At 47.4% G+C, this 25,588-nt stretch overlaps 12 protein-coding genes across 12 annotated transcripts; 7 read left to right on the top strand and 5 right to left on the bottom strand.

The window, feature by feature from the left end:
• Nucleotides 1–1,305: 1,305 nt before the first annotated feature.
• N7520_000532 (uncharacterized protein) lies at nucleotides 1,306–2,064 on the top strand (the record flags this gene model as incomplete). The annotated part of the gene is made up of 1 exon (XM_057134467.1): nucleotides 1,306–2,064. One exon carries the CDS (start codon nucleotides 1,306–1,308, stop codon nucleotides 2,062–2,064), a length of 759 nt encoding a protein of 252 aa, XP_057000403.1.
• Nucleotides 2,065–3,061: 997 nt separating this feature from the next.
• On the bottom strand, nucleotides 3,062–4,591 carry N7520_000531 (putative ethanolamine kinase; the record flags this gene model as incomplete). Its single annotated transcript, XM_057134466.1, has 5 exons — nucleotides 3,062–3,236; nucleotides 3,306–3,649; nucleotides 3,712–4,133; nucleotides 4,247–4,358; nucleotides 4,415–4,591. 5 exons carry the CDS (start codon nucleotides 4,589–4,591, stop codon nucleotides 3,062–3,064), a joined length of 1,230 nt encoding a protein of 409 aa, XP_057000402.1.
• A 1,631-nt stretch (nucleotides 4,592–6,222) lies between these two features.
• N7520_000530 (cysteine and histidine-rich domain-containing protein) lies at nucleotides 6,223–7,334 on the bottom strand (the record flags this gene model as incomplete). The annotated part of the gene is made up of 3 exons (XM_057134465.1): nucleotides 6,223–6,535; nucleotides 6,604–7,117; nucleotides 7,229–7,334. 3 exons carry the CDS (start codon nucleotides 7,332–7,334, stop codon nucleotides 6,223–6,225), a joined length of 933 nt encoding a protein of 310 aa, XP_057000401.1.
• Nucleotides 7,335–7,614: 280 nt separating this feature from the next.
• On the top strand, nucleotides 7,615–7,932 carry N7520_000529 (glutaredoxin family protein; the record flags this gene model as incomplete). Its single annotated transcript, XM_057134464.1, has 1 exon — nucleotides 7,615–7,932. One exon carries the CDS (start codon nucleotides 7,615–7,617, stop codon nucleotides 7,930–7,932), a length of 318 nt encoding a protein of 105 aa, XP_057000400.1.
• Nucleotides 7,933–9,073: 1,141 nt separating this feature from the next.
• Nucleotides 9,074–9,541, top strand: N7520_000528 (uncharacterized protein; the record flags this gene model as incomplete). The annotated part of the gene is made up of 1 exon (XM_057134463.1): nucleotides 9,074–9,541. The coding sequence occupies one exon, from the start codon at nucleotides 9,074–9,076 to the stop codon at nucleotides 9,539–9,541; it is 468 nt and encodes a 155-aa protein (XP_057000399.1).
• Nucleotides 9,542–10,076: 535 nt separating this feature from the next.
• On the bottom strand, nucleotides 10,077–10,516 carry N7520_000527 (uncharacterized protein; the record flags this gene model as incomplete). The annotated part of the gene is made up of 2 exons (XM_057134462.1): nucleotides 10,077–10,197; nucleotides 10,287–10,516. The coding sequence occupies 2 exons, from the start codon at nucleotides 10,514–10,516 to the stop codon at nucleotides 10,077–10,079; spliced, it is 351 nt and encodes a 116-aa protein (XP_057000398.1).
• Nucleotides 10,517–10,956: 440 nt separating this feature from the next.
• On the top strand, nucleotides 10,957–12,829 carry N7520_000526 (uncharacterized protein; the record flags this gene model as incomplete). Its single annotated transcript, XM_057134461.1, has 2 exons — nucleotides 10,957–11,421; nucleotides 11,549–12,829. 2 exons carry the CDS (start codon nucleotides 10,957–10,959, stop codon nucleotides 12,827–12,829), a joined length of 1,746 nt encoding a protein of 581 aa, XP_057000397.1.
• Nucleotides 12,830–13,113: 284 nt separating this feature from the next.
• Nucleotides 13,114–14,021, top strand: N7520_000525 (bZIP transcription factor; the record flags this gene model as incomplete). Its single annotated transcript, XM_057134460.1, has 2 exons — nucleotides 13,114–13,189; nucleotides 13,252–14,021. The coding sequence occupies 2 exons, from the start codon at nucleotides 13,114–13,116 to the stop codon at nucleotides 14,019–14,021; spliced, it is 846 nt and encodes a 281-aa protein (XP_057000396.1).
• Nucleotides 14,022–17,064: 3,043 nt separating this feature from the next.
• Nucleotides 17,065–17,634, bottom strand: N7520_000524 (uncharacterized protein; the record flags this gene model as incomplete). The annotated part of the gene is made up of 1 exon (XM_057134459.1): nucleotides 17,065–17,634. The coding sequence occupies one exon, from the start codon at nucleotides 17,632–17,634 to the stop codon at nucleotides 17,065–17,067; it is 570 nt and encodes a 189-aa protein (XP_057000395.1).
• A 694-nt stretch (nucleotides 17,635–18,328) lies between these two features.
• Nucleotides 18,329–20,133, top strand: N7520_000523 (putative MFS transporter; the record flags this gene model as incomplete). Its single annotated transcript, XM_057134458.1, has 6 exons — nucleotides 18,329–18,533; nucleotides 18,589–18,622; nucleotides 18,668–18,832; nucleotides 18,899–19,370; nucleotides 19,433–19,760; nucleotides 19,823–20,133. 6 exons carry the CDS (start codon nucleotides 18,329–18,331, stop codon nucleotides 20,131–20,133), a joined length of 1,515 nt encoding a protein of 504 aa, XP_057000394.1.
• Nucleotides 20,134–22,626: 2,493 nt separating this feature from the next.
• Nucleotides 22,627–23,672, top strand: thiA (thiamine thiazole synthase; the record flags this gene model as incomplete). Its single annotated transcript, XM_057134457.1, has 2 exons — nucleotides 22,627–22,969; nucleotides 23,026–23,672. 2 exons carry the CDS (start codon nucleotides 22,627–22,629, stop codon nucleotides 23,670–23,672), a joined length of 990 nt encoding a protein of 329 aa, XP_057000393.1.
• A 287-nt stretch (nucleotides 23,673–23,959) lies between these two features.
• Nucleotides 23,960–25,450, bottom strand: N7520_000521 (inositol phosphosphingolipid phospholipase; the record flags this gene model as incomplete). The annotated part of the gene is made up of 1 exon (XM_057134456.1): nucleotides 23,960–25,450. One exon carries the CDS (start codon nucleotides 25,448–25,450, stop codon nucleotides 23,960–23,962), a length of 1,491 nt encoding a protein of 496 aa, XP_057000392.1.
• Between the last annotated feature and the right edge of the window lie 138 nt (nucleotides 25,451–25,588).

The raw sequence follows: 25,588 nt of genomic DNA, 5'->3' as shown, positions 1-25,588 counted from the left end.
TATACCTCTTTCCTATTTTTCCGTTATTGCTTTTATAATTTGACTCAAGAATTTTATTAGTATACCCTTATAGGTCTGATTTTGGATGACCTGGATAGTCCAGGTACAAGTTCCGTATGAAATTAAACCGACGTAATAAATAATCAAAGTCCATTAGCACCTCCATATGTCCATATATCATAGCACTAAAGTGCTTTGGATCGATTGCTTCCTTCAAAACGCTACACATGAGTTGACCGTTAATGAGTTGAGTGCAATCTCACAAGCTAACTCTCCATGGTACTGGTCTTCTCCAATCCACCGCACCACTTGACTCTTTTGGTGATCAACTCACAAAGTTCTGGGAAGATATTGAATCTAAAGATCTCATGCTCAAAAACTGGGTAGAAATTGACCCAAAATTTTTGAGAAGCTTGAGACTCATCGATATCGAGAGTTACGTCTTTATAAGACTGAAAGCATGGTGCATGATATCTTCAATTTTCTACTAGCCAAATCTCTCGATATCAGTCAATCCTTTGAAAGTGACGTAAAATGGGCTTTTTGGAAGCTCTCCAGATCTGATTCATATGCGTATACTCCACCTATCAGTTACGCTAAATGGAGCACATATACGGAACCTTTTTGATTGAGATATATTCTGGCAGCGGGTACTTCCAAAGGTTATTGTTTGTTTTTTAAGACAAAATGGCAAGGACATCTCCGGCTCCCAGGAAAATATTTGAATAATTATATCAAGACCCCTCCTAAACTAGTCGGTGATATCCGGATATGCATGTGTCATACAGGTGCATTATTTAAAGCCTGGATTTCCTTCCTGATTGCTGTTCCATCCACATCGCACAGAACATCATTACATATCTGCATAACTCATCACACCATCATCCAAGGTACCAAGATCCAACACTCCAAACCTATCACGTATTTTCCCCACACAAGACTTGTCTTCAAATGCTCAAAGCTAATTTCATCTTCCTTTTCATAAATTCGAAATCAAGTCACCATGGCCGGAGCCTACCATCCAGCAAAATTGCACAAGCGTGCTCGGACAAACCCATTTTACCATGAGGCGAGGGTACACCTTCAGAAGATAAGGTTGCAACGTTATCAAAAGAAGCTACAATTGGAAAAGCTTCGAATGGAAGGTTTTCAAGTGCGAGAGGAACTCGACGAGCTCACGAACTTGAAGAATCGACTCACCAAAAAGATGAAAATCTCGTAGTGAGACACATCAGCAAAAGAGAGGACTCCAAAGCAGAAGAATTGCTAGATGGAAAGGTGGCATGCTTACCAAGTGATTTCGAGATGTCCGATTCTGAAAGTGATGATGGCTCGGATGGCCTCTTCGCCGATTTGGTGCTGGAGACGGATACGGAGGTGAATGATTCCGATGACGAGGACGAAGAATTCAAAGGATTCGAAGACTCACAAAAAAGTGAAGAGTCCTTCTCCGAAGGCGAAGAAGGAAAGCCAATCGAGATCGAAACTGAGACAGAAGCCGAGAACGAGATTGAAAACGAGAACGAGAACCACGCCTCTGAAGATGACCAAGAGACAACCATCAAGCCAGAGCCCGCGGAGAACATCATCAAACCAGAGCCCGTCGAGAACATCACCCAAGACCAAGACTCCGATGACGAACTCCTAATCCGCATCAGTGGCGACAAAAGCAACCTATCTGCCCACAACAAGCTAAAAATTCTAACAAGAGCCGTCGCCTGGCAGATAGAAAGGCACAATCAATGGGCCGGAGATAATCTCGAATGGTTGGGCAGAAAAGATTTGTGCTCGATTCTTGATGTCCGGTCGGCAAAAGACATGCAGCATGGAGATCGGGGATCAGGGAACAAGGGACTGAACGATACTCACTGTGTGTATGATCGTGAGGGGTACAAATGGGGTCGACCTGCTGCGGAGCTTCTTGCTGGTGCGAGGCGAAAATACAAACCGGATTCCTGGATGTTTGATGGTGAAGCACGACGACTGCTTATTGCACTTGAGAACTGGTATTTCCACCTCGGTCAGGAGGAGAAAAATGATCTCATTGGTGATGCTTTTGAGTAGTATCAATTTAGAGATGATGTGCCAAGTTCGGTGTATGAATTTAGTGATGAGATAAATATTTTCTTTGAGAATTCGTGAACATTTGCTATTGAGTCTTGACGAAAGGGAAAGACTTGCTTTGGTCGATTTGGAGATTGGAATTGAGATTGAGATTGAGATCTGATGGTGTTGGAGTACGGAGATTGGGCATTCAAATTGCTCAAATGCTAGATAGTTCTTTTGTGAGAAGGGCCGTCCAAATTGTACAAGAATTGAAAGTGGAAGATGATCATTCGAGTCTAGATGAAATGACTATATAATATATAAACACCGAGTCACTCAACAGACTTTAGTCACTCCTACTTCTATCGTTGCTCGAGAATACCAATCAAGGGAAATCAAACCTTGGAATGATTCCAAGATTCTTTGCAATGCATCAACTGCAATTCGATGGGGTTCTGTTAGCGGGGCGTATATACCCCCACCATCCCCATGCAGACGAGTGCATTGCAGTCCGTAGATTAGTGAAATACCTGAAAAGACATTATGAATTAAATAAGTAGCTAAGTCACTGTCAATAATATGTTCCTAACAGAATGAGATTGGAATCCTCCAAAAGCTATGTGCAAAGTTGATCAACACAGAATACCCATTTTTGGTGACAAAAGAAAGGATTCTCGGTATAAACAGGGTAAAAGGCAATAAAGGAAAAAACACCAATGACGTCGCAATGCATGTAAGGTCCTGTGGACCATTTTATGTAGTTTCAACATCTCCCGACATGCACGTGGCTCCCATTTCTCCTGTCAATTGGCCCCATCTCCGATTCTTTCCGGGAAATAAATGTTGAGATTTTACAACCAAGTCCTTGCTTGGATTAGTCCTGGAAAGTGAAGAAAGTGGGGCATGTAGTGCAGATGGGCCGAGTAAGGGGCAGATGTGCCTTCGTCAGAAAATTTCGATCCCACGCTTCGGCGGGATGAAGGGTGAGTGGCGAAGTGTTATGCGGTGACAGCGATTATGCCTGTTGCGCCCAGCGCTGTTCGCGAAGGGGCATGGCCTCTCCGCTGCTTTGGCGGGTGCCGTCAATTTCGCGCTTCCAGGCCCAGTACTCGCCTAGGCGGAGCTCGGCGTAACTAGCATAGTCGAAATCAATTTGCGAAATTTGGGCTTGGATAAGAGCCCAAACACCCCTGTGGTTTGATCAATTAGTTACAGCTTTCTTTAGAATTTGGTCGCAGTTGCGAAGGTACGTCACTCACCAGTAAAGACCAGGAATACCACGGAATCTATCAACATCTTCAGATAATTTGGCGACGATCTCACCCTCCGATGAGGCATCCAGCTTGCGGTGCTGGATATAACTCTTAGTGTACTCGGTCAGGAATTGGCGGCGCACTGATTGCGTGGGGATCATATTGTAGTCGCAGTCGTAGCCGATCCACTCAGCCAGGTGGTTGGCAATGTCAAAGGCTGCTGGGGCAGGGACAGCATATTCGTAGTCGATGAAGTTGACGGGGGTGGTATCATCAGAGGGCTTGGAGTTATCGTCACTAGGCAGAACAATAACATTGGCGCAAAGCAAATCGCAGTGAGAGAAAACGAGCTACGTAAGAGTCAATCAGATATGTCCACCGAGAAAGCAAAGAATGCGCGGTCATGGCTTACCCCGTCTTCACCGATGCCCTTTCCATCGTCAAGCTTGCCCACTACCCACTGAACTTCCTGCTGCAGGTTTAATCGGCGGGCCCGCTGTTCAGGCGTGGCCACGGGGAGAGCAAGAATCCACTTCTGAAGGACAGCCCACATGGAGGGCCCCGCGCGACGTGGTTGGATCAGCTCAAACTCGTGTTTCTCGCCATTGGCGGTCAAGTCTGCTCCAGGTGTAGACACGGGCACGGGAATAGGAAGAACCGCATGCCACTGCGCAAGTCGCCGAGCAACACCACGGTAAATTGGCGCAGTGGCCAAGTCCGCGTGGCCACAAGGCTTGCCACGAATGAAACGGTAGAGAAGGCCATTATTGAAACGAGCGAGAAGGGGAGGAGCGAGACCGCAGCTGGCAAGAAGGGCGTGTGACGTGGTTTCTCCTAGAAGGCGCAAGACTCTACTTTAGCATATGTCGCAATGGGCAGCGAAAGTGTGATTAAGATCGCATGGGGAAAAGGGAGAGGGGATTGATCCGTCTCCTGGGTCTTCGTACTTTCGCGGTCTATAAGGATCTCGGTGCCATTGCCGTATGCGCGCATTAATACCGCATCATTGTCTACCTGCTCATCGGTCAAGCCTTCCTTGCGGTTGATGATTTTCAGGAGCTATATCATTCCAGTCAGCCAGGGCCGGGGCGTTGGAGGGCTGCGGGGAGACACACAGTGTTGGTGATGCCATCGGTGAAGCGCACGAACTCGATCTTGTTCTCCGGGCCCTCCCAGTCGGGGAAGAGGGTGAGGATCAGCCGAAGGGCGGATGCCTGGGAGTCTGCGGGGCTGTAGGAGAGGGGGATGTATCGCAGGTTTGGCGTGGCAGCCTGATTCTCGGAGGAGCCCATGGTGGGGGTTGGAATAGGGGTGGGAGGATTGGATGGAAGAAAAAGTTGGGTGTCACGGTCTCGGAGTAGAGTGCTGCTTTTTAAAATCAAGCACTGAGTGATTGTGCCTGGGTCTGTTAGTGGAAACCTGAGACAGGGTCCTATTTCTGGAGGCTCGACAATTTATCTTGGGTAGCAGTTGGAGAGCGGGAGATCTGCAAAAGATGTTGAAGGATGAAATGATTGAGAAGTTTTCTTTATGTTTAAATTTTCCTTAGAAGGAAAGAGGTCGCATGGGGTAAATAATTTGTTTAAGGCTGCAGTCTGGGTTGTTGTTCAGGCTAAAGTTTGAAGGCGAAGAATGAGACAGGGGAATGATTATGATTTGGTCTCGTGCTCCTGGCCCATGATTGGAAGAGTGAATGCCACAATTTGAAGGGACATCCATGGGCGAAGTATAACGCTAAGTACAAGGCAAAACCAAACATGGGATGATTTATCATAAACTTTGAATTAGATTGATATGGATATATACAAATCAATGTGTTTAGTACTGGACTAATGAAGTACACTATTTACCGGGACATCCATAGCAAACGATAAATCGCATCGGCAGAATCTCTTCAAGGGCGGGACTCTTTCACATGTAAGACAAAGACAGGGGTCACATGGACCCACTTTGCCCTTTAAATCGGGCCCTACACTCCAAATTGGGATTAGTACAAATCCGAGAAAGTGTTACCTAATTTGATACCTCATTTTTAAGGCGATAGAAACATTTTTTCCCTCGCTTACCACTAGCGCAGACGGAACGGCAAAACCATTAATACAGATCCAATCAGGACTAGCGTTGAATAGATTTTCATTGGTATAAATCGCGGTGATCCCCCCCGCCCAGGAAGGTTTTTCTTTTCTTTCCACATCATCAGTAGAGGTTTTACATAACAATGTAAAATTTTTATAACCAGGGCTCCATACGTGGCTTGCTGAGGGTTGTCTTGTGGTTTATACACGCATAGGCTTTCTTCCGTTCCCGGCTCTGCAGAGTAATGGTCTCCCTTTATCCCAAACAATTATGGCTGGGCTAGGGTTCCCTCACGGGAGCTCCATGCGCTTATGCTGTGGAGGGGGCACGACATTCCATTTTCAACACCATTTTTTGTTAAGATTCTATTTAGATTTGACTTGTAGAATCTTGACCTTGAATTTGGTAGTCATAAGAAGCTTCAGCTGTCTGGCGTTGTCGCAGTGGGCTTGTGGACCTAAGATTGTTTCCTCGCTGGAACGTCAACGTCTTTGAAGCCGAAATGCTCCACAGGCGATTGCAATTTCATGTTTCTACCGAGCATGGATTACTCTTAATGGTCCATGGTCGCGCTGTCACCACACTGAGTCCCTGTCAAGCCTTCTCAAACCTTAAAATGCCACCAACTGCTAAAGTAGGGAATGGTGTATATGCTGTACTCGGTACTCCGTATAAAGCATCACTGGCTCCTATTCTGATATCTCGTTTCGGTTCAATTGCCCAAGAATATCTTTTGATCATAGGCAGCTGCTAGCTGCCAGGTCATCATCACCAGCTTTGCTCCGGCATTGCATTCAAGTCATAAACATATAATTCATTTTTTAAGATATTCTATATAACCGCTTCTTCACGCCCGTCCTGCATTGCCAATCTGAATGCGCTCTCCAGTCCACTTGTCATCGCTGCGCAATACTGGCCAGCTGGTACCGTCGGCCTTGACCAGTGTCAGCTCCAGCTTAGTGCCCAGCACACGGAAGCTCGATTTCTCCGCATCGATTGGCGCAAAGAGGTTGTAGGTATCCTGGAAGCGCTTGTTATCGGAGGTGGGGAGGTCGAAGGTGATAGAGTTCTCCGCGAGCTTAACGCTGGCACGCTCCTTGTCGATCTTCTTCAGGTAGAGCGAAACGTTCACGGAGGTGGCGGTCTGGTAGAAATCGTTCCTGCAAGTAAAAGCGCCAGATGAGTATTATGCCGCGGGGTCGTGTTGCTCTATTGTTTGGATACTTACCGAACGGTTTCCACCTTCTCCTCGCCTTCAGGCTTGGGCTTGCCTACAAACATGTGTCTTGTTTTCTCTGTGCAGCCGGGGATCTTCAAGAATTGGTCGAACTCAAGTACTCGGCGCTTGCAGCAGGTCCATCCTTTGCTGCCCTCGTGGAAAATCGGCTGGCCAGGGTGGTGCACGCATTTCTCGTCATCTCGCGCCGCGGACCCGGTGTATGTAGTGCCACAGCCTCTCCGACGGCACGTCGCGTTGGCAGGAATCTCCAAGGACGGGTCATCCGAGTCGGGCTCTGCTGGCGGGGCAGCTTGGGTTGTAGGCGGCGCAATGGCGGTGATGGCGGGGCGCTCGGGCAGCTTCACTTCGACGGGGGCAGGAGCAGGAGCAGGAGGTTCCTCGGTGACCTTGGGAGGCTCGGGAGCGGGCGTGTCATCGACAGTTGAGTGCTTGCCTGTGGTGCATGGTGGGATCGCAAGGAATTCCTCAAAAGTCAAGACGCGGGGTTTGCAGCATTTCCAGCCTGGGCAAGGTTAGTTTAGCTCATAGAAACAGATGATCTTCCATTGGGTGGGTAAAATCAAGACGAAAGAATCAAATCAATGTGTAATAGCTTGAGCCCCAAGGTACTTACCTTTCTGGCCTTCGTGGAACACTGGAGGGCCCGGATGGTACACGCAGGCTTCCTCCGGATCGGAGAAGGTCTTCCCACATCCTTTGTGGACGCACTTTTCCGCCATTGTATATTGAGAATCGCGTAAATTATATGAAGGGGATTGAGAGGACTGTTCAGGTGTAGAGAGATATTGCAGAAGCTCAGGATTGCCAATTTGCAACAGATTGGCGCAGGTTACCCAAATCGGTTTAGCCCCGCGAAGCTCGAAGGTTCCATCGCGGAGAAATGACTTACCGCTCGCTATCGGTGATTCGCGATAACCCATACAAATCTCCGCTGAAAACAACATTTGTTTTTATATTTTTGTACAACTCCAATTGGCATTCTTTCTTCCACATATAGCCATGCTTCCTACTCGCACCCTCTTTAATCAAGCTCGCTTGACCCTTTTCACCCGAGCTGGTTGCGGGCTGTGCGACACGGCAAAACATACGGTGGTTCAACTGCAGAAACGTCGGCCTTTCGAATACGTGGAGGAAGACATTCAGGAACCCGGAAATAAGGCATGGAAGGATGTCTATGATTACGACGTGCCTGTTCTCCATGTGCAATCAGTGAACAATGGACTGCCAAAGGAGGCCGAACTCTCCGATGCACGGAAACTATTCCATCGATGGACCGAGCAGGAAGTTGAAAAGTTGGTGGATGAGGCAGAGAAATGAGAAATGAGAAATGGTTGGAACCTGTTCCAGAACTTATCAACTCGGGTTATAACGCTGGATCGTTGTAATGGATTCAAAGGGACTAAGCTGAGGCTGTTGAATATCCACCCCTTCCAACGGATCTCTAAGCCTGATATGAAGGACATTGAAATGGGTTTGAGCGCCATGGGAACTATCTTCACAGGAAGAAGTAGGCCTGCGTTATCAGTTTCAGCTGGATATAATCAAGGGACAGACCTTGCATGAAGATGGAACTCATCCAGTGCCCGATCACTGGATATCGCCCGGTGGCCGGCCATTCATTACGGTTGACTACATCGGCCATGTTGACAAGTCCCCTAAGTTACTTGTTTAAGTTCCCCTGGCTAATTTTTTATTTTATTGTACTCTAATACTACACCCAATCACTTGTGCATCTACATACCTCTGCTGTGGTGACCCTATGCCTGCCAATTCTTGGAAAGTATATGTAGATACGTACTGAAGTATCACTAAGTGCTACCTTTTGTAGAGCGTGCTGCTAAGTGAGGTAGTATGAGTATTCTTTTTATTTTCTGTCACTTTATCAAATCTAGGGGTCTCAACTTGTACAAGGGCGAGTAGGGGCTCTGTTGCTAAAGCCGGGGCATAGTAGGTGATGGTTAAGGACAAAGTGCCAAAGGCGGTCAGTCCCCCTAGCCCCTGTGAACATGGTAGATCCCGGGCGTTGCTTGGCCAAAAACAAGGGCTGCGGGTGCGGGTGCTGGGGGCGCTTTCACCAAACGAGTCCGCGCGTCCGCGACATTTCTTCACCGCATAACTCTAGCTTTGTTATTTTTTAACAAATCAGCACCTTTCCATTACGGTACTTTTTTCTGCTTTTAATTTCCCATATTTGCTACTTCAGATCAGTAGTCTGGAATTCAATTCTACCAAAAGGGGGTTTGAAAGCTCATGCCAACCATGGAGGAGCCGCCGGTGTATGAGGATTCAGAAGAAGCCTTGCCTCAGCATGATGAAACCTCATCCTTGGTATGCATATCGTGCAGATTGAGACATCGTGGATATGACAGTGTCAAACCAATTGAGTCCTCTGGGGTCTGAAAATGGCATTGCAACGTGGCTGCTTCCGCGAGACTTGTACCAATGTTTTATATAACAAATGATTGAGCGTTCTCTAGCCCTGGATTTCGGTATGGTGTACCAGGATATAGACGCCGTCTTCAATACGACCCTTGCCTCGGATGCTTGGGCTGGTGGAATCCCTGGGTTAGCAGAAGATCAGGTCACTAAATCCTTTATTTCCAGAAATTTCTTTGCATTGTACACCTTCTACGTCGCAATTGACGAAATGGTGGATTTTGAGGAGTATCCACGTCTCTCTAACGGCCAATGTACCCTTGAAAAAATCCAGGAAGCTGATTTGAAGGAGCTCATGGACATGGAAGATCAGCTCAACAGCCGGTACGAATCACTCCCCACCGCTCAAGACAGAATTCAGCCCAATAAGTTCAGCGACTTGGTTGAAAATCTGCGCATTACGCTCCTCATGCGATGCCTCTCTTTCGTATTCGCCTCTACCGGGACTCTTGATTCTCGGTGTTGCTCTTTCCACAAAATGCCCCTGTGATTCAGTGCAACAATATCATACGGGCCATGAGAGAAATCGCCTATCCGGTTTGGTAATCGTTCAAAATGCTTTTCAGAAATGCATGGGCATCATCACACATCTGGCCAACTTACCTTGGAGATACCAGGATTGTCCTCCCACAATGTCGGCTTGAGTAAGCCGAAATGGCACAAGCTTTATGCTAGACTTAGGATCGATCCTCCAGGACCTTTTAGCTCTCCTGACAGCTCTAGGTTGCCTTGCTGGTTTGAGTGTCTGCCAGAAGACCTGATACTCTGATCTCATGATACTTGAAGCTCTGAACCTATGACCCCCTGCTTGATGCCCTGCTTGATGCCCTGCCTGATCCCTGCCCCCTTCTTGCCTGAACTTCCTTTTTATCTCTTACTTTGTTGTTTGATACCTGTTCCCTCGCCTGCACTCAGTTTGTTTGCCCATAGCAAATGTTGGTTCTTTTTCGGGCTTCATTGATTATCCAATTTTGTGTGCAGAGCTAAGAAAATGGACATACGCGATGACCAAGAAATAAAACTATTCAACTCTTTGACCAAATTTTGGGTTCTATCTGGCCTGCGTCCGCAGTGAGAAGCTTAGGTGCAAGGGCTCCACGGCGTGCCACAACAACTCCTAATGTAGTGTACATACTAGTACCTAACCTGTTTCATTATTTTATGATTGCTTCTGGTGATGTTTGATGCTTGGAGATCTATGCCATGAGCTGGAAGTGTCTTGATACCCCACTTACGCGCAGTGATCATCATTCACTAGTATGTCAAATAGAACGAATACGAGCCCCACAGGGGATATTGTTTTATCCTTGGCAGTTCCAGTTTTAATATACGCTGAGCCACGCAATGTGGCGAGATGAACTCCCGAAGCCTTGGCACATTCAAACTCGTGGCCTGTGGAGACGCCAAGAATCCGCTGCTGTGTCTTTTCCTCGTTATTGGGTGGAGATAACTCTCCGATCAGCATTCTGCAACCCCTTCAAGTGTAGTCTCCCACATCCCTGACAAAGCAAATTATTTACTGCAAGTCGAACACCCGTTTATAAGGCTGGCGTTGAAGGTTGGGAGGATTCAAGCTTTTGATACAAAGGCCGATTCCCATCCTGGTATACTGATCAATCTCCCTTTTCAGTCTGCTGATGTCCGGCGATAATCTTGATCCTTGGATCTAAAGCTGGAACGGTATCCATACTATCTGGGCATTACGAATGCCATATATCCGCATGTCGTAATGCAGAGGCCCCGCGATGACACTGAGCCAATCGGATGTATTCAAAACTTTTTTTATTGGAAGTATGGAGTATAGCGCTGCTAAATACTTGATCTGATTAATCTTGACACCGAGAGCCCTGGATAAACGTCCTTTCTCCTAATTATGTTCCACCCAAACAAAACACCACCAGGACGATGTTCTTCTCTCGTATATGGCCATGGCGGCAACATTTTGGAAAGTCCGCGATCATATCTTGGCTCTTTGTCTTCGTTGCTTTAATTACAGCGCTTCGGTTCCTCGCCCTTCCAAACCTCCAGCGTCTACACCTTCAAGTAGGCGTTTCATTATTCGACGACGGATTTTACGGATTCTACCCAACTCGCAAATATGTTTCGTTTGACTACGAGTCTCCAGCTGTGGAACTGGCTACATGGAGTCCCAAGTGCAGTGAAGACTATACTTTTATGGCGCCACATGGGAACGCTGTCAACAATCCGGGCGCTATGATCCTAGATTCCCGTGGCAATCTCGTCTGGATGATGAAGCCGAGGCCTGATAAAATACAGGACTTTCGTGTACAGCAATACCTGGGAGAACAGTACCTGACTTACTGGCACGGAGCAGCGGACAATGGGCACGGTCGTGGTGCCTGGTCTATGGTAGGCGGTTCATTGGTACAAGTCATATATTTCGGACTCTAAATTCTTACAGATAGATTCAACTTACACACATTGCTTCGAGGTAAAAGCCGTCGGCAACCATGATGGCGATATGCACGACTTCCAGGTTACCAAGAATGGAACCGCCATGGTAATCGTCTATGACGTCCAGCCCACCAACCTGAGCGAGCTTGGAGGCCCCGAATACGGCTACTTCTCCGAATGTCTCTTTCAGGAGATTGAAATCGCGACTGGTAATCTGATTTTCGAATGGAGAATGTCAGACCACGTCCCTTTAAACGCTTCATACGAGGAACTGAAAGACAGAGGCTGGTCAGCCAGCGACGCCTATGACGTCTTTCACATGAACAGCATCGACAAAGATAGTGCAGGCAACTATCTTGTTTCCGCACGTCACACACACTCGATCATTTGTATCGATGGGAAGACCGGGGAGATTCTCTGGACGCTAGGCGGGAAGCTAAACGATTTCGTCGATGCATCGGAAGGACAAGCGACGAACTTCTGCTGGCAGCACGATGCGCGATGGCGTGGAGAGCGTACATTGAGTCTTTTCGATAACACCGCCGAGCAGTTCACGGATGAACCGACAGAGAGTCGAGGAATAATTCTCGATCTCGACACCGAAAATCGAATCGCAAGTCTCCGCTCAGAGTATTACCATCCTGAAGGGATTCGTGCGACCTCTCAAGGCAACATGCAGGTTCTGACCGACACGGGCAATGTCTTGGTGGCCTGGGGCCACTGCGCGGCGTTTACAGAATTCTCAAGCGACGGGGAGATGCTTTGCGACACACATTTTGCACCTTCCAATTGGTTCCAACTTGGTCAGGCTGTTTCGTACCGCATCGCCAAGGGAAGCTGGGTCGGCCAACCGAACACGAACCCGACGGGCGTCGTGGCTGGCTCTTCGGTGTTTGTGAGTTGGAATGGCGCCACAGAAGTTGCTGCATGGAGAATTGAGCTATGGGATGGCGTGAATATGAAGGATATGAAGTTCCACCCGCAGAATATGATTGAGAAAGAGGGGTTCGAGACGGAGATCAAACTCCCGTCCAACCTACCGCATGTTTACTTCCGGGTCGCTGCCTTGGATGATCGGGGTCAACTTCTTGGTGCGACTGATACACTGGCTGGCCAGAAAACCCACCATTCTTCTCTTTCTCTCTCTCCCGGTGTTGTAGCTTCCAGTATCATGATTGCATGCTGTGCGCTGCTGGGAGTGTACTGGGTATGGAAGAGATACACGCATCAGAAGTCTCTGGTATCAGACTATAAGCCTGTTCCGCTCGACAGTGAGATCAGTGAGTATAATGAAGATGCTCAATCATTCGTACGAGCTTCTTCATTTTCTGGAGATCCTCCGATATTACGGACTCCATCCTGAGCTGCAAAGTTTCGTCCTTCTTTTTTCAATTTTCCTATTTTTCGATCACATGTTCATAATTGATACCATTATTCCCAACAAACTGTTATGAAATATAATTCACCCTGATGAAGTGATAGAAAATGGTACAATTTACCACTCCCGGTCGGACCCACTCGGCTTCATTCATGGCTGCGGCTTTAGCGTTAATTCCGAAATTCTATTTCAACGCCAGGCTCAGCCTCTTTCTAACTTCTGAGACTGCACTCAGTGACTACATAAAGTCAAAGAATATCCAATCCGACATGACGGAAGCTCCATCCACACAAGATGCTGCGTCGAAGCGACGCCTGCAGAACCGCCTCAATCAGCGGGCCAGCCGTGCGTGACCCTTCATTTTTGCCACGTTTCATTAGAGAGCTCCTCTAATACGTAACTTATAGGAGAGAGAAAAGCCTTCAAGGCAGGGAAACAAAACCAAAAAGCGCGATGGATCATTTATACCGACGAAATCAAGGCTCATATGGAAGGAGAATTGGCCAAACACGACCAGACACCGACCTCAGCAAATTTCACATATAACTCTAATCACACAACAAACTGTACTTCGCTCGAATCATCTCGTGATCGGAAACGCAATTTTCTCACACAATTACAAAACCGAGTTGCTTCACTAGCAGCAGCCAATCAGCTCCACCAGATCACTCTCCTCGCCCCAGTCACCAACCTGAACACCATTAATGCAATAATCTTCAATGCCTCAATCATGGATCTAACCCCGGAGCTCCTGGAAGAAGATATCGTCTCGCCATTCAACATCGCCGGACCAATGACATTACATCTCCCACCAAGCTTACAGCCCACTTCTACCCAAAGGGAGATTATCCATCATCCCTGGATTGATCTGATGCCTATACAGTCTTTGAGAGAAATTCTGTTGAAGAACCTGTATAGCTATGACGAAGATGAGCTCTGCGGTGATCTCCACGGACAGCTTGGGGCATCAGATAAGATTGGATTGATCCTCTGGGGCGATCCATGGGATCCGGCCGCTTATGAGATTTCAGAGGCTGTTTTTAAGAAGTGGAGTTGGCTGATAGAGAAGTGCCCGGAAATTATAAGGACTTCAAATCATTGGAGGAGGAAAAGGGGTGAAAAGCCTTTGAAAGTTGGACGAGCGGTTGGGTTTGTACATCCGGAAGAAGTTCAATAATGACTACATGCAGAAGTTAGATACGAAATTAATACTAATCTCCTCTTATTAGCTACTGTTTGTGTACTCCGAAATCAATTCCCCTGAGTTTGATTCATTAGTTCGTTTCACTTATAGTGAGGTACATTATTATAATAGAGGAAGAATAGTGGGAATATTAGTTATGCTAGGAACTACATATATGATACCGAGACTAGATATACATTTAGTCCAGATATTCTACATCCATATGTGTATGGATTGACTCAACTTATCACTTCCCACATATTTTCTACTTTACATGTATTTAAACCCTCCATTACTTGGGTACACAGCAGACTTTTAGGAGACTGCTGGAAACCCTCACCCGCTCTTCTTCTTCCTACCCTTACTCTTCCACTTTATTACCTAAAAATTTCGAGAGTAATTTGGATGTTCAATATGGGGGGAAAGATGGTAAGAGGATAGATAGGATACTAATTAGGAAATCAGGTGAGAGACTGGGTAGGAGACTGAGTAGGAGACTGGGTTGGTATGGGATATACGAGATATGAGTATGCTAATAGTATAAGCATTATATTAACCTAGGCAATGCGTGAACTTCGGCGGAAAGACTCTTCATTAGGGAATAGCGTTACGTCCACAGATGCGGCGTAACTGGAAGGTTCCGCTACGCTTCACAATATCGCATGTCACCCCCCAAAGGTCGTAAGAACCTCATCAGAAGACCGGACCACTGAATAATTTGCATCTGCAGCTTTGAATTGCCCGGGTTTATGTTACCTTACTTGGCAAATTTGCGAAGGAACTTGGTTGTTTCATGTTATTGGAGTGTGGGGTCAAACGACCCTCTCGGTTTGCTCCAGCGCGTGCATGTCTTCGCTAGATCTCTCTATCTCTTTCTCTTTCTCTCTTTCTCCCTCTCTCTCTCCCCTCCCTCCTTCTTGGAATATATACCTTATCTCCTTTCTTCTGGTTCCTGGCTATCAAGATGTTGTTCTTTTTTCCCCTGGACGACAGGCCGGCTGTCGACATGTCCATCACTTTATATAGCGATACTCAAGTGCTTGATCCTGATTTACTTGCTTAGGATCCTACTTTCTGGTCACCATCGTTGGCTCCAGATCGACCTTTCCAGTGTGTATCAGCAAAGTTGTACTCGTGAATTTCCAAACAAAGGCTAATATTCCTTTGACCAAGTAGTGCGCAGACATACCTGTTCCTCAGACTGCTAAGGATCTTCTTCAGGAGCCCCTTCCCGATTTGATCTTAGGAGCTAATCGAACCAACAAGAGCGCTTTGCATGCGATCAAGTTTGTTGGAAAGCTCCAGACATGGAAGGATTTCAAAAGAGAGGTTTTTCTGTTCCTCAGACTGCTTAGGAACTTCTTCAGGAGCCCTTACCCGATTTGGTCATAGGGGCTGATCGAACCAACACAAGCGCTTTGCATGCCATCGAGTTTGTTGGAAAGCTTCAGAAATGGAAGAATTTCAAAAGAGAGGTTTTTAAACGTTCAACTCCCACACGTGAAATTCAGATACCATCCGTTACAACCAAGCAGCAGGACCAAACCTACTCAATATGGAATTCACCCGACTGGGTGAAGAGGCTGGTCTGCAGGGCTAATTTTACGATCGAGTTGGTCATATATTTAATCAATACTATTGCTTTCGTTGAAAGACTTCATTGTATTTTCTCGGATCCCAAATTCTCAATTCCAAATGCGAAAGTTGTTTTCACTTCTTTTCTCCGATAAAGTATTCACCGCAGTCGATAGACCCTCGAATACTTCCCGGTCATTCTCCACAGCGATATGTGCACCCCCAGACCAGTGGCTGAGATCACTGACTTTGCGGCAGTTTTTCCATGCACGTGGCAATCCCCGGATGATTCGGATTTTGGTATCAGGAAAGCCGACCGGGGAACTCAACCCTGCACTATCCGTTCCTGAGTATGGCAAGGCCCGCGAGAACATCCCACCATTACCTTCTCCTTCCGTTCTTCTCACGCCAACGCCAACACTTTTATTCACAATTAACTAGGAGACATGTCGGCACTTTCGTCACAGCAGTTTTTACATCAATGCTTGTCGGTTCCAATGGCGGACTCGCCTGCAAGGTGAAGAGTTAGACCTTGCGTGCGCAACCAGCATCTACATCGGTCTTCGAGGTCCAGCCCGGACCTTCATTAATCGCCAACCTCATCCTGTGATTTCCACTTTCCAGAGAATCAAGACGTCGCTCGAGGATCAGTTTCCTTGGACGCCATCCAAACCCCCCTCAGTGTCATACATCATGGAGGGTATTGTTTCGTTGTCACGACGTGGCTGTTCCCTTGAGGAGTACATTGGTGATGTCCTCAATTTTAAAGAACATGAAACCATGGAGCGGCTGCAAATCTGAGGCGGCTTGCCTGGCATAGCTTGAAGTGGACGAAGAAGAGTTTTCGACTAGTGTAATTCTCAATCCGTCCGTCATCAGAGCGTGGTGCCATCGAGAATTCCCCTCTTCGACAACTATGATGAGGATGAGCTTTGTGGCAATTATTACGGCCAACTTGGGGCGTCGCATAATGTTGGCTTGATCTTCTGGGGCAATTCCATGTAAATTTAATACCTGTAATATCTGGGAAGACAATGTTTCATTTCACGAGGGGAGTAAATGGAGCAATTCCCATCATAATATTTCTGGCATAAATTGGATTCATTGCGTCTTAGTCTCTTAACTACTTTGTCTCGCTGTTCTACCACTTCCAGTTCGAAGTATCGTGATTCCAGTTAGGAGACAAGGGATGCTCATCATCAGGGACCCTCACAAGGCTAAATGCTACTAGATTCGCATTATTCCAGGGCCGCCTTGAATCTAGATAGATGTATTTGCGAACAGTTCTGTATCAACAAAGGAACTTCAGGAAGAAGACGAGAATACACTTACAGAGTCTGGGTTCTTCTATCCCAAACCAGGTTACGCGCAGAGCAGGGTGCAGGGAGGATTCGGATCTTTTGGAGTTTCCTAATTTTAATCTCTCTTAGTATCATGATGAGTTAATTTTGGAGAAGATGACTTACTCAAAATGGTGTTTGAAGATATCGCGGATCCGATCGCGCTTTTTCAATTCCTTGATGTTTTCCCAGAATCCAGTCGCAACCATGGATTCGTCACCCAGCCGCACCCCAGGTACGAATTCCCAGACAAAGTGGGTAATAAAGCCCTTGGGGACCACGTCGTCGCTAGTCTGCTTTTCTTCATTGAATTCAAGGAGCTTTGGAGTGAACTTTGATACCGATTGATTCCTGCTGATCCATTTGTATGCAGCGAGCTCCGGGTGCCGGAACGCCATGGCTTGCTTGGCTAGAGTTGCAGAATCTTCGAATTCCGTGCCGGTCCATGGGATCTGTACATAGATGCGCATCATAGCCTTGAAGCTGGGTTTGGCGTCATCATGGCAATATAGTCTGATTGAGACGAGAGATGGATTATCACTTCTAACATTTTCTTGATTCATGTGGTGAGTGCGGCAATTGATGATTTCCTTGATTCTCCAGCGAATCCGTTTGATTGTAATCTTGGCACCTGGTGTGAGACGGCGATCATGGAGTATTTTCCGGCCAATCCAGTCATTTTGGGATGACATTTTGACGTGGTGAGAATGTGAAAAGGAAAGGTGGTGAGAAGGGAAAGTGGAGCGAAGGAAAGGTGGTGAGAAGGAGGTAATCTTTTATGGTAGTTCAATGAAGTGAATTCAATGAAATGAATTTGGATATTAACTTTTGCTCCGACACCCTATTTGGCTCGACCCTGATCATGGACATACACATGGTACACGTGATATGGATCATGATAGATCAACCCCCGCGTCCTCTGCGGGGAAAAACCCATCCTTCTCCATGATTCAGCATTCCTCAAATCCTCCCTCGGCTTCAGAATTCGGCCCCCACATCACTGCAAGCTATCACACACGAACCATGGGATACCCACTCATTTTGTCTAAGCCAAATATGAAAATGCAACCTATCACATCGACTCTGGATTCAAGCAGAAGCAAGCTTTCCCAAAGCTGGCTCCACTTTTCAATGATTGGTGGTTTCTCCGCACGAACCAATTCCATTGGTTTTCTCCACTGTATCGACAGGATTTAATGGTTCAGGCGTTCTTTGTGGGGATGCAACACTATTCATTGGCTAACTATCCACGAATCAGCTGAAAAGTGGCTTTCCAAATGCGACTTGGCTGTCGATCAGTCAATTTACTCTCCACCTTATAAAGTATGGGGTCTCCCCGGAGCTCGGGCAAGTGGCGTGTTTCTCTGCTTCCCCAACTTCGCCGTCATGGGTCTCTTTGGAAAGGAGCTCCCTGATGATGAGATTCAGCGTGCGCCGGATCAGGATGTCGAGAAGACACTTCCAGCACAGCTGGAGAATGCACCAGTCCAACCTCCCGCCAAGTTTACCCCGACAGCCATTGATGCGGAGTTGGAGCGTCGGGTTGTGCGGAAACTGGATTTGCGAGTTCCGACTCTGATGGGATTTTTCTGTATGATGAGCTCTAATGAACTACCAAATCCCTTCCCTAACCTCTGGATCGCTAGATCTCCTCGCTTTCCTCGATCGAAGTAACATTGGGTTCGTCGCATGCCTCTTGAGATGAACATCGCCTGACAGTATTAGAAATGCGAAAATCGCCGGAATGTCCGAAGACCTCGACCTCACTGGTAACCGATACGCATGGCTCTTAACGATTTTCTACATCTCCTATACCGTCTTTGAATTCCAGGCTTTGATGTGGAAGATCGCTAAACCGCACCAATGGGCAAGTTTTGTCGTGTTCTCCTGGTATGTGTCTATTTCCACGTGGGAATCCCAAGGATTGCAGTTGCTTATATTGCCTGATACGCATAGGGGCTTAGTCGCAACCTGCCAAGCAGCGGCACAAAACTGGCAAGGAATGATGGCACTTCGATTCCTAATGGGCGCTTTCGAAGCCGGGTTCGGTCCCGGTGTACCATACCTGCTCTCATTTTTTTATCGTCGCCATGAACTCGGTCTGCGATGTGGTCTGTTCTTAGCTGCGGCTCCCCTGGCAAATACCTTCGCCGGTGCTCTGGCTTATGGAATTACATCAGGCCATTCTGCGCTAGCTAATTGGCGAGTGTTGTTCCTTGTCGAGGGTCTTCCTGTTTGTGCAGCAGCGATATTGGCTTGGTTCTTTGTTCCAGACTCGCCATCGTCTGCAAAGTTTCTCACGGACGAAGAGAAGGAGGTCGCCCGTGCGCGTGGTCTACAGCAGGCCGGTGAGGCCGATCGGGAGGGTAAGGTGCAATGGAAAGAGTTGGCCATGACGCTCTTGGACGCGAAGGCTTGGTTAACTGCCGTATGTGATAGATCATGAGTGTGGAAACAAGAAGTTGCTAATTTCGATCTACGCATCTTTAGTTCATGTACTTCAGCTGCAACGTCAGCTTTTCATCACTCCCCGTCTTCTTACCAACCATCCTTGAAGAAATGGGCTACTCGAAAGTCAACGCGCAGGGTCTCACTGCACCCCCCTTCTTTGCATCCTTTCTGGTCACAATCATCACTCCTTGGATAGCAGATCGGGTCCAGCAGCGTGGGTTGATGATCGCGGCGCTATCAACGATCGGCGGTGTGGGGTATATTCTCTGCGCCACCTGCACCACAGTGGGCGTGCGATACTTCGGAGTATTTCTGGCCGCCTGTGGAGTATTCCCGGCGATCGCAAATATTCTCCCATGGGTTTTGAGTCAGTCATGGAATCGATTTATAATGCCGTTGATCGTAAGCTAACTCTTGCTCTGCTACCAGATAATCAAGGATCTGATACCCGTCGTGGAGGCGGTATCATCTTGCTCAATCTTATCGGTCAGTGTGGTCCTTTCTTGGGTACCAATGTCTTTCCGGATAGTGAAGCACCGCGGTATATTAAGGGCATGTCCATTTGTGCTGCGTTTATGATCTTCACTACCTTCCTTGCTTTGCTTCTGCGGTGCTTGTTGGTGTGGGAAAATAAGCGCCTTGATAAGAAGTACGGGCCGAGGATCGATGTAGATGAGGCCAAGGGTGAGATCGCTGTGGCGGAAGACAATTACGGTGCGAGTTTCCGATACATGCTGTGAATTTACGTTTGACTTGGTTTTACTGGTCAAAATTTCAGTCTTGAGCTCCATGAATGTGTTACTATATACTAGTTTTTCGAAACCTAGGGTACTCGTAATATTAGGCTCAAAGGCTATGAATGAAACAAGTTGGTGAAGATTGCCTCTTTACGGCTTCTTCTTCCTTGAAACATCCATTGCATGATTTATGATCCGCTGATAGGGTCTTGGAAAAGAGAACACTGAGCCGCATGAGTCGTGTGAACTGTGAGCCCGTTCAATTTCAATCTTACCTCTCGGAGAAGGTCAGCTCCGAAAGTGGGACATTAATGCATCTCTATGGGTAACTTATACATTTCGCTCTAAAAGCCCCACAAACGCAGGCTGTAGTGATAAGACGAGGGACTGAATGCTCTCGAGGTAAGAATTTTGCTGAAATAATGTGATCTGATGTAAGATAATAAGTGTTTATGTCGATTTTTTAAAGTCCTTGTATATAATGCTTGGCATTGATGATGGATGTATTGGGCCTTTTATTTTCCAAGCCAATAATATTGTACCTGTCACCAAGTCTCACAAGCTCCATAGCAGCCGAAATGTGTCCGTGTGGTCTGCTATGTCGAAATTGAGGTCGCGGAGGTGTAGCCATTGAACCATCGCTTCAATACTACGTATCGAGTTAACGTACTCCATCTCCTCTAGAATCACTTTCATTCTTGAGACTCTAGGAAATCGCAGTCGAACATGGCCGAGAAGACTTGTGATTCGGCGCAATAATGGGGTTTGGAGATTGTGTATTCGTGATCGTCAGGCTTAATTCGAATTTTGATATGCGGTCACTGGTAGAGAATAAGAATTCTAGGGAATGAGGGATTAAGTCAGCTCCTTTCCAGTGACGAGTCATGGTAAGTTACTCACTTTGTTATGAAATCTCGAGCACTTGCTTTAGATGCCCCAGTCATTGTTTTCTGATTGTCCTATAAACTACGAATCTGTAATAGAATTTGTTAGCCAGGGTAAGATAGAAAGGAATGAATGTCGCAAGTTTTTGATTCCGAGAGGCATGATAAGAAGATGGAGGAAGAGAAATAATGTCGATACAAGGGTCACCAGACTCTGTACTCAACAGGCCCAACAGTTGAAGACGAAAACACGATATTCACTATGCACCCAATTAAATGTCAAGTAAATGTCATGAACCTGGTCTATTAGCAGAAATTAGGTGTATGAATCCATGGTGGCTGAGAGATGTAGCTCTACGTTATAATTCTCCTCTTCCGTCTCTTCCGTCTCTCCTGTTTCTATAATTGATATTTTACCCACCCAGGAGAGTTAGATACTTCAAGAATATCCTTTAGAGCCCCCATAGAAACCCTGAAAATAATCTGGAAATGCCTATCATGAAATACCGACAACGTCAACCTGAAAGAGAGAGAAGATCTAGAATCAATTTGCTTCAAAGGCTCAAAGGAGACTGCTCTGCATAATGGACTTGCATTTTAATTTGTCACAACGGCTACAACCGGGACTCAACGTAACATATGCACTAATAATTCGGAAATTAAAAAAGGGTCCAGAACGGTGATAGGCACTGGCACAGAAAGACTGGAACTTTGTACATGTTGTAGTCGGACCAGAGTCCCCCGATCTCCACTTATTTGCGTCGAGAAGTAAGTTTGGGATCGTCGCGGAAGGTTAATTTGAATTCGAAAAATTATCGTGTGACTGCAGTTCTCATAACAAGACTTGTCTGTTATTTTGTTCTTTCTAATTGTTTTATTTTGTTGCTGAAAATGAATAAATAGTATAGTCCGAATTGCTGTTATACAACACCACATGTGCATGGTAACATGACAACAAGGCTCCTAAGTCAGCAAAGCATAAACGTCATTATGCGATCAAGATCAGCATACCCCTCCCTAATTCGCATCTCACCGGCTGGAGATCCCCGGTGAACGGATAGTTTCGGAGAATATGACAACATCGTTTTACAAGCTTGTTGGGATGGCGGGGTGCTTATGCATATATAAGATCGCTGCCCCTCACCTTTTACGGATTTTTCTTCTTCTTCTTCATTCAACCCAATCAGCTTTGCAATATCCAAGAAATTGAACGAGATCAATCTGTAACTATGAGATCTTTGATCCCGGTCTGCCTGAGCTAACTCTTAGTTCAGATCCTCACAAGTACATACTGCCCCCGCAATCTTGTGGGAAGCCATGGCTCTGCTTTGGCTGGGCACATTATCCCTTGGGGATCAAGGTATCTCAGGTAACTTCTGGGCGTTGTGCCGGTGTTCGTTCCTGCGTTGTTGGCATTTCTTCTCATCTCTCCCAAGATAAATATCTACGAGTGGAAAAGAGTGTGAATGGCGCGGGTTCGTTCTGAGAATATACGGTCAAAACTTGATCTGGATAATACCAGCGAAAGGATCATGCCTTCCCCTTCTCTCCCTTTCTTATATAGCAAACTAACAAAGGTCCCAAGTCACCCCGACTTGATCCCTAACCCACAATGTCTCCCCCCGCTGCTATCTTCGAGCCTGCTGTCGCCCCTACTGGCATCAAGAGCAAGGTTTTCGTCCCTGAGACGACTACTACCACCTTGACCGGTCAGGGCCAAAGCAAGCTTCTAGACCAGTTCGGTGGCAAGTGGGATGAGTTCAAGTTCGCCCCTATCCGCGAGAGCCAGGTATCTCGTGCCATGACCCGCCGCTACTTCCAGGATCTGGACAATTACGCCGAGAGCGACGTTGTCATCGTCGGCGCTGGTTCCTGCGGTCTGAGCTCCGCCTATGTGCTGGCCAAAGCCCGCCCAGACCTGAAGATTGCCATTGTTGAGGCTTCCGTGTCTCCTGGTGAGAGCCAAGCCCGCGATTTACCAACACCGAATAATATACTAACCATTTACCAGGTGGTGGTGCCTGGCTTGGTGGCCAGCTCTTCTCCGCCATGGTTCTCCGTCGCCCAGCCGATGCTTTCTTGACAGAGCTCGGCGTCCCCTTCGAGGAGGAGCCCAACAACCCGAACTTCGTGGTAGTCAAGCACGCCGCCTTGTTCACCTCTACTCTTCTCTCGAAGGTTTTGTCCTTCCCGAACGTCAAGCTCTTCAACGCTACCTGCGTCGAGGACCTTATCACCCGACCTGATGGTGACAAGATTCGTATGGCTGGTGTGGTGGTTAACTGGACCTTGGTCACTCTTCACCACGATGACCACTCCTGCATGGACCCCAACACCATCAACGCCCCTATCATCATCAGTACTACTGGTCACGATGGCCCATTCGGTGCCTTCTGTGCTAAGCGCCTTGTCTCCATGAACTCCATCGACAAGCTCGGTGGTATGCGTGGTCTTGACATGAATCTTGCTGAGGATGCCATTGTCAAGAACACTCGTGAGGTTACCAAGGGGCTTATCATTGGTGGTATGGAGCTGTCGGAGATCGACGGCTTCAACCGCATGGGTCCGACGTTTGGTGCTATGGCCATGTCTGGTGTTAAGGCTGCCGAGGAGGCGCTGCGTGTCTTTGACGAGCGCAAGCGTGAGTGTGCTGAGTAAATTGGGACTTTCTATCTATGTCCCTAGTGGAGGTTTAGCCATGCTACTAGGTAGCTGTTTGCTGGCAGTCGTTTTGAGAATGCGCTCCACACTCGTTTTACGTGATAATGCAATATAATCGTTTTGTGCGATCAGAATTTCAAGTCAACATAGTTTATAACACTGACATGTTCAACGTAGACATTATATATTATTTTCAGCTAATAAGACATGCATATAATAATTTACAAAAGGGGTTGTTGTCGACCAAAAAAATGTGCAGCGATGTTTTGAATGAAGAACGTGACTCAAGCTCTTTTCTCTGAACCCCCGGCACTAGAAACAGGCCGTTTTTCAGCAGCCACAACCAGATCCTTTGCAGTCTGGACTTCCCACTCGAATTCTTTCAGCGCACGTAGTTCGCTCGACATGAAGAGTCCACCAATCAAGCCATCCAGAATACCAGCGCCGAAGTTTAATGTGCTGACCAGGACAAGAATAAAGCCGATATACGTGCGGCTACCCACCCACCATACACCCACCATGCATCCAATAGAGATCACGATCGACAGGATGAAATGCGCGAGACGCCAGCGACGCTGTGATCGTTCTCGCTGCACGTAAGTGTGGATCATCTCGATGATGTGGTCATAAGTGTCTGGGGAAAGGGCGGCATTGGGAGAGACTTGTTTGGACGCTGTTGTGTGGAGAGAAGGAGTGCTCTGTGATTGAAGTCGTTCAACTGGAGCTTGAGCTCCGGATTCGATAGTAGCAGCACCAGAAGAGCGAGTGATGACCGCCTCAACGGCAAAATGGTCACTCAGAGAGCAGCGGAGGGTCGGGTGGCGCTCAGTCATGCTGACCTTTGCCGATTCAACGCACCAACGGGGGGCAGGGAACTCAGGGGGATATCCTCCATCACCAACGAAGATATAGTCTAGACGCTTCGCGCGAGGGTCGGCATCGTCCTTGTCAACGATGATCTCCTCGCCCTTGTCAAGTCGTTTCTGGCGATCTTTGGACCAGCGCCAGGTATTGAAAGCACCGTCGCACGTAGCACCGTTCTCAAGCAGGTTGAACTCTGCAGATGGAATTGGACGTTTCCTAGCTTGCTCAACAGGGTTGATTGCGGCGCCGAGGGAGGAATCCGGGTGCAATTCGCGCCAAACGTCACGAACGGGGCTCTGAGCGCTAATCAATCGGTGTGCAAAGGAAGAAGGCAGCATGTTAAAGTCGCCCAGCCCAATTACCAGATGCCCTCGCTCTGCAGCACCCCGCATAAGCTTAGAGATCTCCCACGCTTGCGCTGTGCGATGACAGAGATACGAATCGTGAGGTTCTCGCTCATAGGGGGCGTGCAGATGAGTGCAAAACACCTCTGCGACATCTGCTGCGCCCGGTCCGAATCGTACTCTGGCACAGGCTACACCTTTGCCCACGAACCAATCGCCACGGAAGAAGGCTGTTGGCCGCCCGTTCAGCGGGTATCCATACATGCTGCTCTCTTCGATTGGCCACTTTGACAGAATCGCCAACCCCGCACCGAATATACCTCCGTAATAGAATTTTCCATAGGGTAGGATGTGTCGCGTTTGATCACGGATGCTCTCGTAGTCTTGCTGTGTCCAGCATTCCTGCAGACCGACGATCTCGGGGGGTGGACTGGCCAGAGCCAGCTGTCGACCGATCTCGGAAAGTCGTTCATGGCGGTAGGTGGCAAGGTATTTGAGACCCCAGCAATTGAGGGTCAGTATTCGGATGTGAGTAGGAGGCTCACTCGGAATAATTGAGGTAGCCATTTGGACGAGACTGGCCTGATGTTGACCAAAAGTAACTAAAAGTGGAGTGTCGATCAGTTGGTGATGATGAAAGTTGGGGAACTCACCGCCTTCGAAACGCGCCTTTTTGCATTTTCGCGGGTTGTCGCATCCGAATCG

Source organism: Penicillium odoratum (assembly GCF_028828045.1).
Source record: "Penicillium odoratum strain IBT 22623 chromosome Unknown utg000001l_segment0_segment0, whole genome shotgun sequence".
NCBI lineage: Eukaryota > Fungi > Ascomycota > Eurotiomycetes > Eurotiales > Aspergillaceae > Penicillium > Penicillium odoratum.
The sequence above is the reverse complement of the archived record's forward strand: the minus strand, read 5'-3'. Positions and strand labels throughout refer to the sequence as shown.